Below are 12,069 nucleotides of genomic sequence, written 5' to 3' on the forward strand. Positions count from 1 at the left end.
GTAGTGGCTTTCTGAGGTAGTTTGTTTAATTTTAATGAAGACTCTAACCCTGATTTGCACAAAGTAAACATCTGAGGAGCTTGCTAAAATGACAGATTTTGTGACCGTATTTTAGACCTACTGATGCACACCTCCAGTGCTGGGGCCAAGGACTCTTCCTGTGTGATTCTCAACCTTTGGGTGTTTGAGAACCACAGATTCAGGATCTAAATAGACCTCGAGAGCCTGTTGGGAAATTGTAACTTGGCGCAGTGGATGGTGCAGCTCCTGGCATGCGTTTGTCCCAAAGACCAGTCTTGAGCTCTAGGAGGGGTAAGACAAAGGGGCAAGAAAGCTGTTGGGGTGAAGGGGCAGGAGACAGTGTGGGAGGGCAGGCTGGGAACATCCTGTTGGTTGTTAGAATGACAGAAAAAGTGAGATAGCTCTCATGCCTGCATTTCAGTCAGAGAATCAATTAGCATATATTGAATAGCTCATGTATATACTCCATAGATGGTAATCTTTAGGCTTAAAATGCATGAGCTTTTGTACAGTGATCTGTGACAAGCACACTTGTTATATTCTAACTCATGGTCTCTGAGAGATACAAGTGGAAATCATTCATGACTGTTTGCATTTTACCCAAAAAGCTGATAATGACTACAACAGCCAAGGCTTGGCAGTTGGGCAGGAAACGGTTTTAGTGTGGGCACTGACTGGGGAGAGCTCTGTTTAGCCAAAGTAAAAATGGTTGATAAACTCTAAGATGGTCTATGAGCTTTTCAGTTATTTCCTTTTATTGAAATAGCTTTTTTGAACGATTAGTGAGTGGAGTGAGACCATTTTGAAGACTGGGACTTTGAAATGTGGAATGCCAAAGTGGTTTTTGCAGAAACATGGTGAGGCTGTGACGTATGATGCAATCACACTCCAGGCTCTACCCTCCACATAGTATCTAGGCATCAGATAGAGGAGTTTGTTTGGTAAGGATCTTAATTTGTGACCTCCAGGGTAACTCTGAATTTTTAATTGAGGACTAAGAATTTTCTTTGTATCAGTCAGTGGTGCTTATTGGCTGTTTAATTTAGCTATGGCTGAGTAACAAACCAACTCAGTACTTAGTAGCTCAAAAGCAATGACAGTCAAGATTCTGCAATCTGTATAGAGCTTGGTGGGGTGGTCCATGTCTGCATCACATAGTTTCTGTTGGGGTCTTTTTGAGGTTGCCTTCAACTGGGAGCTCTGCTTTCTTACAGGTGGCAGCTGGGTTTCAAGAGGACAAAAGCAGCAACTATAGGGTCCCTTAAGGCCTGGACTCAAAAATCCTAGAATGTCACTTCTGACACATTCAGTCAAAGCAGGTCACAGGGCTAGCCCAGATTCAGTGGAAGGGGAATAGATTTCACCTTTTGTTGGAAAAGTGGTTTACACATTCATTGATGAGAAGAATTGTTGGCATCAAACTTAGGAATTGATCCACCACACTAGTCCTTCTTTCCCTCCCTCCCCACTACCCTGTTCCCTCCCTCCCTTTTCCTTTCTTCTTTCCTTTCATCTAAATGTGTCAATTACCACCTTCATTATAAAACATCAATGTATATTTTATTTAAAGATTAAAGATTAAGATTTTCTTCTTTAATACCCTTTCTAGTGCTGTTTATATATTTTGCAGTTTTGGTTACAGTTTTGTTTGTCTGTCATCCTTACTAGAACGTAAGTCCCTCTGTGGTGAGGTCTCTCCTCCTTCTATGTTTCCTTCACAGTGCATGGTAGTTGCTCAATAGAGGGTTGAATGAATAAATGAGTGAAAACAGATTTTAGAATAACCAAGAATCAGTTTGTCCAGCTGAAGCATCAGTTTATGTTAGACAGTGTTTAAAAGCAAAACAAAGCAAGTCTTTAGTGATTCCACTTTGGATTTCTCTTCCTGGTCAGCACCCCTCTTCCTAGGCCCCACACATTACCAGTTCCTGCCTTCGGTGAATATATGTTTATAAGATACAGTTATATTATTGTTATTATATAACAATATTTGTATTGAGTAGTATATATAGTATTAAATATTAAATATATAGCATATATTCATTTATACAAAGAATGGTCAAAATTTCTTTTTATTATTTCATCAAACCACATAAGGGAAAGAAATGGGTATATTAAAAATTAAACAGTACTTTCACTTGTCATTTGCCACCCTAAATACTTCATTTTTCTCCTTTCTTCACTTGATAACCAGGAGCGTGAGGAAGAGGCTGTCTGTGTCATTATGTGTGCGTCAGTCAAATACAATATCCGGGGTCCTGCCCTCATCCCAAGGATGAAGACCAAACACCGAATCTATTACATCACCCTCTTCTCTGTTGTCCTCCTGGGCCTCATCGCCACTGGCATGTTTCAGTTCTGGCCTCATTCCATCGAAGCCTCAAATGACTGGAGTGTGGAGAAGCGCAGTGTCCGAGACGTGCCAGTGGTCAGGCTGCCAGCCGATAGTCCCATCCCCGAGCGGGGTGATCTCAGTTGCAGAATGCACACATGTTTTGATGTCTACCGCTGTGGCTTCAACCCAAAGAACAAAATCAAGGTGTATATCTACTCTCTGAAAAAGTACGTGGATGACTCTGGCATCCCAGTCAGCAACACCATCTCCCGGGAGTATAATGAACTACTCACGGCTATCTCAGACAGTGACTACTATACTGACGACATCACCCGGGCCTGCCTGTTTGTCCCCTCCATCGATGTGCTGAACCAGAACACGCTCCGCATTAAGGAGACAGCACAAGCACTGGCCCAGCTCTCTAGGTATCTAGCACTTTTACAGACCAGAGCCAAGTCCTTCAGGGAGCTGAAAGGAAGGGGAGGGAGAGGGCGAGCAATGTTTTTCCTCTTGAGCTGGCTCCCAGCTGCTCTCTCTCTTAAAAACTAAGGATGGCTCATTTCCCATACTTTTCTTTTAAATTTAAATACATTTCTCCACCTCTTTATTACTTACACATACATGTTCACTGTAAAAAGTCTGAAAATACAGGTAAACAAAAAGAAGAGTGTGAGGCTCTCTTACAGGTGGCAGCTGGGTTTCAAGAGATAATCTATTTCTAAGAGATAATCATTAATGTTTTGATTTTACTTTACAGTAATTTTTACATAGAAATATATGCAAGTGAATGAATATATATATATATTTTGTATAAAAATATATACATAGCCCTGGCTGGGTGGCTCAGCTTGTTGGAGCATCATCCCAAACACCAAAATGTCATGGGTTCGATCCCCAGTCAGAGCATACATGGAAGGCAACTGATTGATGTTTTGCTCACATCAATGTTTCTCTCTCTCTCTCAATAAAACATAACCTCGGGTGAGGGTAAGACATGCACACACACATATATATGCATATACATTTTTGTCAAGAATGGGATCACACAGTACATACTCTCTTGCTGCCCTTTTTTCTTAATCATGAATATATTTTCAAATAATTTTATAATTTTAAGGGTTGTATAGCATTCCATTTTGCATATGTTCCAAAATGCATTTAATCAGCCTTCTATTTTTACTTTATTTTTTATTTCTCTAACCAAATCGTACATATTCAGAGAGTTTTCATTATCGTAAACAGTTCTGTAGTGGACACGCTTGGAGTACACATCTATCCATTTTTTTCCTTTTGAGGCTCCAGGCTAATACCTGACGTACTGCTAGAATTGCTAGAAACTCACTTGGCATTCCTGAGAAGTTTCAGGTTGGGGATACTTGTTACTTGTCATCCAGTAACTGAGACTTGTTTTTGTTTCTTCATCATCAACATGTGAATTCTCCTACATGTTTAATTTCTTAATAGGTGGGATCGAGGTACAAACCACCTGCTATTCAATATGTTGCCTGGAGGTCCCCCAGATTATAACACGGCTCTGGATGTCCCCAGAGACAGGTAGGTGCATTTGGGATTGTCACTGTGATGGGTTTCTGAGGATTAAGTAAATACATTTTGTTCTCGTGAAATCATATTTCTGAGTCTACTGGGACATACTTTGTAATCAGAATTGTTTGTTAAAATAAAAAAATTGCCCTAGGCATTTCTCTCTTCAAGATATAGGATTATTGAGACCTGCTGAAATCCATTGTTGAGAACCAATTACAGCTTATGTTCTAGCATAGTATCTTAAAAACTATCTTTTTTTTTTTTCTTACTCTGGGTTATGCTCTTCTGAGTGTAGCACCCCACCCACTAAGGCCTGGTTCATGATTGGCTTGTGTCAACTCTCTGAATTTATGAGCCCTTGTCAAAAGTAGAGCCACAGTTTACTGAGGGAAGAGGGCATGGTGGTGTGTAAGTGATGCCCAAAGTCTATAATATCGGGAAAGGAGACCACATCATTTTCTGTCTGATGTTTCAGCCAGTGGGGTTCTTGCTTTCCTTCCTTTTTTCCTTTCTCTCCTTCTCCCCTCCCTTGCTCCCTTCCTAGTTAATCTTCCAGACAGCAGGTGTGGTATGGGGTAGCCAAGATTACATGCTTATGATTTTGAGTTTGCTTACTATGTTTATCAGCCCTTTTATACATGGACTGATGCACTTTGACTGGAAGCATCCTGGGAAGTTCAGGAATGAGATGCCACTTAAGGTTCCTTTCCTAATACTGGGTTCAAGCTTTTAAGAAGGGCAGAAAGCTTGGGCCCAAGATAAGAGTCCCGGGCAATACTAAAGGGTTAGGATTGTTATAAGTTTATGCACAAACTCATTTATAACCAATTTTAACTCTTAAAACCATTGTTACTGAGTGACTAGCTCAGGGCCATCTGTGTTCTCAATTTGTTAGGGTCTAACATTGTCAAAATCTACACTTAATACTATTTACTTTTCCCCAGATGATTAAATCTAAGCCCTCTTTGCTCTACGTATTATCTAGAGTCAGTGTTGTGTTTCTATCTGGAAATACAATTATCACTAGGATACACAAGGATCACTCCTCAACTTAGAAACCATTTTGGACGATAGAGGGCAGCCACGTTACACAAATTCTATAGAAACCAGCTAAATGCAAAGTGATCCTTAATTTGGCTCTCAGCTCCAGTGTTCCTGAGTGGGCTACTGTTTTATGGATTTGGTTGTTCTGGGAAAGGGAAATCCGTTAGAGAACAGAGAAGGGGAGGAAAAGAGCTGTTAGGAATGCAATGTCTTCACCTGCTGTTCTGGGTTTATTTTGAGAAGGGCTTATTTCTGTTTGAGACATTTCGCTTTTTGCTGACATTTTGGTATATGTAACTGCACGGGAGAAGGATTTTATTTTTATCAAGTACACATGTTAAATGGGGTTTCATTTCTCTGCAGGAAAGTGTCAAGTAGTGAGGAGAAAGTTTAAGTTCTTGCTAGTTCTTAGGTGTTAAGAATCAGAAAGGTTAAATTGTTTTTCCTGTGCATGTATTTTTGTAAGTGATTAGAAGCAATCCTGTGGCAAGTAATGAATCACCATACAGTCCTTCTGCATCTTTGCATGTGGAAAATTCATTTTGAAACCTAGGTGGTCCTCTGGTTGGGGTAAGGAATAGAGGATTTGTTTGTTAATTTCTCTTATCCTTTGTCCTTATTCCTGGATTCAGAGCAGGCAAAACCAGGAAAATAGAATGGTTTCAGCAGGAACTGCATATAAGATTATTCGGGAATTAGAAAATAGACGGGCTGGACTAGATGGTTTCCAAGGTCTCCTAAAGTCTAGTCCTAGGTGGGAATACTTAGGAATGATTTCACACGGGGAAATGCAAGGGCCTGGTCTTCAGGAAATGTCTGCTCAGCAAATATCTTTATGCTGTTTAAATCTGTTTTTATTTTTTCTTCAATTTTCAAAAATCATACACATGGTACACGTGTATTTTGTACAAGGTTGGAACCATATGCAAGTGTATAAAGAATAAAATTTTTAAATATGCTTTCAACCCTGCTCTCTTTTCACCCCCTTACTGAAAGGTAATCATTGGTCTCAAATACTGTGTATTTTTCTATGGGTTTTATATATATACACACATATATATATACACACACACATATATATATATTAACTTAATTGAGAGCATATTCTTCTTCAGTGCCTTACTTGACTGATCATTGTTTTCTTAGATATGCTGTATAATATTACTACCTTGGGTTGTTATTATTCTTTGCACATATCGCTCACAAATTTATATTCTGTGTGGGTATATATTTATTATGGAAAATTTCAAACCTATATAAAAGAAGAAACACTGGTACAGTGAATGCCACATCCCCCACCCCCATACCCCCCTCCCCGACCAGCTTCAGTAATCATCAACTCAAGGCCAGTCTCCATTCATCTGTACTCTTACCCGGGTTATCTAGGAGCAAACCCCAGATGTTATGTCATCACATCTGTAAATATTTCCATTTGAATCTGCATGATAAGAGCTTTTTGAAAAACCAACTATGGTACTATTATCATACCTAAAAATTAATAGTAATTTTTTAGTGTTACTGAATATTCACCAAATATTTAGCCATTGTTCAAATTTACCTGTTTCACAGGTATTTTTTTTTTAATGGTTTGTTTGATTCAGTAAATGAATACAGGGTAGGGCAAAAGTAGGTTTACAGTTGTTTGTATGGAAAATGATACAATAATTCATAAATAATGCAAGAATAAATACAGTGTGTTTTGCATACTCACAGCTATAAACCTATATGCCCCACCCTGTATGGCCAAAAGAATTGATCAGCATGGATTAAAAGAAAGCCAAGGATAAAGATGCAGACAGTGTTTAGGTACTGAATACTCAGACAGGAGGAGGAGAAGTATGAGAACATCTGAGGAAAGACCTGGACTGGGGACCGTGAGTTCATGAGACCGTGGGGAGGGTTCGGTGACAGAGGAGATGACCTAGAGTCAGGAAGTCCTGGAAAGTGCTAAAAATACTGGAGGACACTTTAAGTGATCTAACACTTAGTCTGGCATGAGTCTGTTCATCATATTAATACCTTTTAAGCTGTGAATTTTCAACCCACTCTCTCGCAGCTTTAGAACTGATCTCTGACTGATCTCTGCTTTTGGACTACATAATGGGAAAACAGAATGAGTTTCTCAGAAACTCACTTTTCAGTCAATGTAAAACACGTGTTCTTTCAAACAAGGGATGCTTACAATATTTTCTCCATTACAATGTTATGGAAACCTTGGCAGAAGAAGATATAGTGACTTAAAGTTGAAGTCTTGTCAATAACAGGGCTGGTGTGAGGTCTGTGTGACTAATGGCATTCGAGGCTCTTTCGAGATCACAGATGGAGATCGCAAGTGTGTGATCTGTGACACAAGACTGCATGCTTTTCTACTACCTGCACATAACCCCACCCTTCTCCCTGGGAACAGAGTAAAGTTTGGGGCCCCAGGGACAGAGTAACAATAAAACTTGGTGTGATATATACCTGCTTCCTTTCTCACCACATACACACCCCTCTCCTCTGGGGCTATGGGTGTAATTACTTAATCACCCTCCACCCTGGCTTACCTAGACTGTCCACTGCCTGTGTATTGGATCCATGTTTGCTTCTCTGCACAAGAGGTCATGGGGCCCACACAGTCTGCTTGCCATCATGGTCCTGGAACCTGCCCAAGTTCATGTTGGATGTATTCACTGCTGCATGCTAATCAGGAAAAATAAGACCGTATGTTGGTACTAAGGATAGTCATTAAGTTTTACAGAGTAGACTGGCAGCTGGAGAGATGTTTAGCCTGCCCATTACCTCACTAACCATTTCTTGGTTTCAGAAAGCTTAAGCAAATAGATTTAGATTTTGGTTTGAAAATCTTTTAACTTTAACTGGTCGTGTTAGAAAGGAATGTACACTGTCATCAGGGTAGGGAGGGGAATTGGTAGCAATCAATATTACAAAAAATGTGGTTTCTCAGTTCAGACATGTAAGCTTAGACTGTGCAGTGCATGGAACTGGCAAAACTTTGCCCCAGTAAGTGATTTTGATGGCTTTGGGACCCCAAAGACAGAATATCAGTAAAAGTTGGTGTGATACACACCTGCTTCCTTTCTCTGATGAAGTGTCATTATACTACTTGCTGGATCCCATTAAGAGTGTGTTCACAGCTTTCTGATGGAGAATAAAAGCTAGTGCATGTAGACTGCAAGAGAAGCACTAAAGGTCCAGTTCTGGATTCTGCTTCCTCTGCAGGGAATTGGGTTAACAAGGTTGAGTAACTGGAATGGATGATGATTGCTGGGAGAGGCTACATGATTCACGCATAGCTCTGGGATGACAGTGGAAAGAACTGCGTGGGGCAGGAATTGAAGGGAAGCTGGGGCATATGCAGTGTGAGATGTGATACCTGGCTGTCACCTCTGCTTTCTGTGCCCATTGTCTCCTGAGATACTAGTCAGTGAGTAGGTAAGTGACTGCCCCAGCCAATCTTCCTGTGTGGACCTGTTGTTATTCCTGTTATGTAAATGTGTTTATGACCAGGGATGGCTTCTGGAAGAGGTGAATGGGATCTGAATAAGGTAGAAGAGGGGCTGTTCATGGGGTGTCCTCTGGGCTGTGATATATTTTTAAAAATGGAAAGTAAGGAAAAACTACTAGGACATTGGAGGAAGGCTGGTAACTCAGGGATAGAATGCAGCTGATGTCCGGAAGATGTAATGTAGAACATTTAGCACAGTGTCTTTATGGAAAAATGACTAAGTAAACATTAGCAGTTGTTGATAGTAAGACTCAATTATAGCAGGTCCCTGAATGTCATTTCATTCAACCTCATTTCCTTATACCATTGATGAGATGCAGTAGGAACTTCCTCTTGTTTATAACAATTAGCCTGTGGTAAAATTGGTTTCCATATATGTCACTTTGCTTAAAGTAGCAGAACCCATCCACGACATCAAGTGAGGACTTACTGTACTCCTGTCTCTTTCTGTAGAGCTTATCAGAATGAAGACTTTATTGTTTGACAAAATTTTTTGCTTTCAGGGCTCTGTTGGCTGGTGGTGGCTTTTCTACGTGGACTTACCGGCAAGGCTACGATGTCAGCATTCCTGTCTATAGTTCGCTGTCAGCTGAGGTGGACCTTCCAGAGAAAGGACCAGGGTAAGGGGCATTCAGCACAGCAGGTGTGCTACGAGATGCTGTCACGATTCAGTGTGGAGGGTATCACAGCAATCAGAGCTTCGATTACAGGCCAGCATCCTTGAGGCTCCCACCTTTCCCATCCCAGCCCAATCCTGTTTATTCCTCAGTGTTCTCGCAGTAAATGTACAAGCTTTCCAAATTAAATATCTTCATGGTGTCCTTAACTCCTTCCTCTCCCTTATGTCTATACTGAAAGAATAAATCCTGTTGATTTACTTTCTAAATAGTTCTTAGCTCTGTCCACTTTTCTATCTCCTCTGCCCCCATCCTACGCCAGGTTACTGTCGTTGCTCCCTTGGATTGCTGAAATGACTTCCTATTTGGTTTCCTGGCTTCTGATCTTGCTGCTTTCCAGTCTGACTATTGGCTTCACATGGCCCTTAGGATAAAGCCCAGACTCCTTCAACTGTCCAAGTCCCTCTGTCACAGGACCACTGTCTCCATCTCCAGCTTTTTTTTCTTTTGGCTCTTAGTTCTTTAGTTCTTGCGCTCTCAGTTTTTCTGGGCTAAATAACTCTCCATTGTCTGGAAATCTTTTTCTTTATTTTCATCAGACTAATGGCCTGCTTGTTCTTTAGATTTCAACTTGAATACCTCTTACTTTTGGGGCATGTTCTTAGCCCCGGAATGTCTCTTCTGCTCTGTGCTCCCATCACAAGCCTGCACTTCACTAGTGCACCATTCACTGTGCCCTGTTATAATGACTTGCTCAAAGCCTCTCCTTCAGATTTAGATTTTATAAGTGTGGTGAAGCTGGTGCCAGGTCTGTTTTTAAACTGCCGTGTCCTCTGTGCCTGGTGCATAATTGGCTTATATTTTTGATTTGTGAGTAAATAAAAAGAGCTGACAGCATGGGCATTTTGTCTCATTTTTTGCTGTAGTCTGTTCAAGTTGTGCTCATTCACAGTGAGACTCTCAGCTTTAAACAAATATGATGATAATTCTTCACTTGTGTGCCAAGTGCTCCTGTATGAAGGTGACTGATTTGTATATTTCTCCCTAGACATATACTGGATGAGATTTAAAAGCCCACACATAGCATTTGGACTTAGAAATGAGTCTCAAGGCAATACTTTGAGAACACTAGAATCATTCTCAAAGCATTCCAAACTTCCCCTTAGAAGCCTTTACAGATTCTTTGTGAAGGGAACTTTTCCAAAGTGCAGACATTTCTCTCCTGAGTATATGTGTCTTACCATGTGGTCTGGGACCTAATTAGGGAACTTACTTTAGACATAGCAAATTTTGTTCTTTAGACAATGTATGAAAAAGCCCAGGTGAGATGGAAACATCTTTTACTGTACCCTTAGGCAACTGCAAAGAAGTGCAAAGAAAGACTAGATCTTTAATGAACTTGTTGCTTAGAGCAACTTTCTGGATATTTTTCTGTTAATGGACTCTCAGAGTTGACTTAATTTATTTTATTTTTAAATTGAGATATAATTTATATACCATAAAATTCATTCTTTTAACATATACCACTCAGTGAGTTTTTAAAAATTGAGATATAATCGACATATAACACTGTGTAAGCTTTAGGTGTACATTGTGTTGATTGATACAATTCAGTGGTTTTTAGTATATTCACAAAGTTGTACAGCTGTCATCATCACTACTGTCTAATTCCAGGACATTTTCATCACCCCCAGAATAAACCCAGTATCTATTAGCTGTCACTCTCTGTCCCTGCCCCTAAACTTCATACCCATTGTCCCCAGCAACAACCACTAATCTGCTTTCTGTCTCTATGGATTTGCTCATTCTGGACATTTCATATAAATGCCATCATGCAGTATGTGACCTTTTGTGTCTTTTTTCGCTTAGCATAATGTTTTCAAGGTTTAGCCATCTTGCAGCATGGAATCAATACTTCATTCCTTTCTTGGCTGAATAATATTTCATCATATGTGTGGATATACCGCATTTTGTTTATCCATTTATCAGTTGACAGACATTTGGGTTTTTTCCACTTTCTAGTAATTATGAATAATGCTACCAACATCTGTGTACACATTTTTGTGTACACATATGTTTTTAATTCTCTTGGATATATATCTAGGAGTGGAATTGCTGAGTCATGTGGTCACATTGTGTTTAACTTTTTGAGGAACTGCCAGATCGTTTGCCAGAATTGCTGCACCAGCAATGTGTGCGGGCTCCAGTTTCTCCATATTCCTGCCAACACGTGTGTCTTCTTTATTTTAGCCATCATGGTAGATGTGAAGTGATATCTTATTGTAGTTTTGATTTGCATATGTCTAATGATTAATAGTGTTGAGTATCTTTTCATGTGCTTATTTGCCATTTATATAACCTCTGGAGAAATAGCTATTAAAATCATTTGCTATTTTTAAGTTGGATTTTGTTTTTATTGTTGAGTTGTTAGAATTTTTTGTGTAGTTTAGATACTAGATTCTTATCAGATATACAATTTGCAAATACTTTCTGTTATTCTGTAGGTTGTCTTTTCACGTTCTTAATAGTGTCCTTTGACACACAAAGGTTTCTAATTTTAATGGACTCTAATTTATTTTTCCTTTGATTGCTTTTGCTTTTGGTATCATACTTAAAAAAAACATTGCCTAATTCAGAGTCATAAAGATTTACACCTATGTTTTCTTTTAAGAATTTTATAGTTTTAGCTTTTACATTTTGTTTTTTTGATCCATTTTGAGTTCACTTTTTATATGGTGTGAGGTAAGAGTCTAACTTAATTCTTTTACTTGTGGATATCCAGTTATCTTAGCAACACTTGTTGAAGAGGCTTGTTGTTTTTCATTGAATTATCTTGGCACCATTGTTGAAAATCAACCAGCCATAGATATATAGATTTATTTCTGGACTCCCAGTTCTGTTCCATTAATCTATTTTTCCTTATGACACTACCCCATTGTCTTGATTACCATAGTTTTGTAGTAAGTTTTGAAATCGATAAATGTGAGTTCTCCAACTTT

The 12,069-nt window shown here is 39.4% G+C and overlaps 1 protein-coding gene across 4 annotated transcripts in view; it reads left to right on the plus strand.

The window, feature by feature from the left end:
- The window catches only part of EXT2 (exostosin glycosyltransferase 2), a 130,967-nt gene that overhangs the window by 7,458 nt on the left and 111,440 nt on the right, over positions 1-12,069 (plus strand). For 3 of the 4 annotated variants that reach the window (XM_036258323.1, XM_036258321.1, XM_036258322.1), the window contains exons 2-4: positions 2,216-2,781; positions 3,821-3,910; positions 8,957-9,073. In XM_036258323.1, coding sequence (XP_036114216.1) covers positions 2,246-2,781; positions 3,821-3,910; positions 8,957-9,073 — 743 coding nt within the window. In that variant the 5' untranslated portion in view covers positions 2,216-2,245. Of the gene's footprint in view, positions 1-132; positions 313-2,215; positions 2,782-3,820; positions 3,911-8,956; positions 9,074-12,069 lie in introns of those variants that run through there. The other variant, XM_036258320.1, reaches the window with a different exon arrangement.

The sequence above is a fragment of the Molossus molossus genome, unplaced genomic scaffold (assembly GCF_014108415.1).
Source record: "Molossus molossus isolate mMolMol1 unplaced genomic scaffold, mMolMol1.p scaffold_m16_p_13, whole genome shotgun sequence".
Lineage (NCBI taxonomy): Eukaryota > Metazoa > Chordata > Mammalia > Chiroptera > Molossidae > Molossus > Molossus molossus.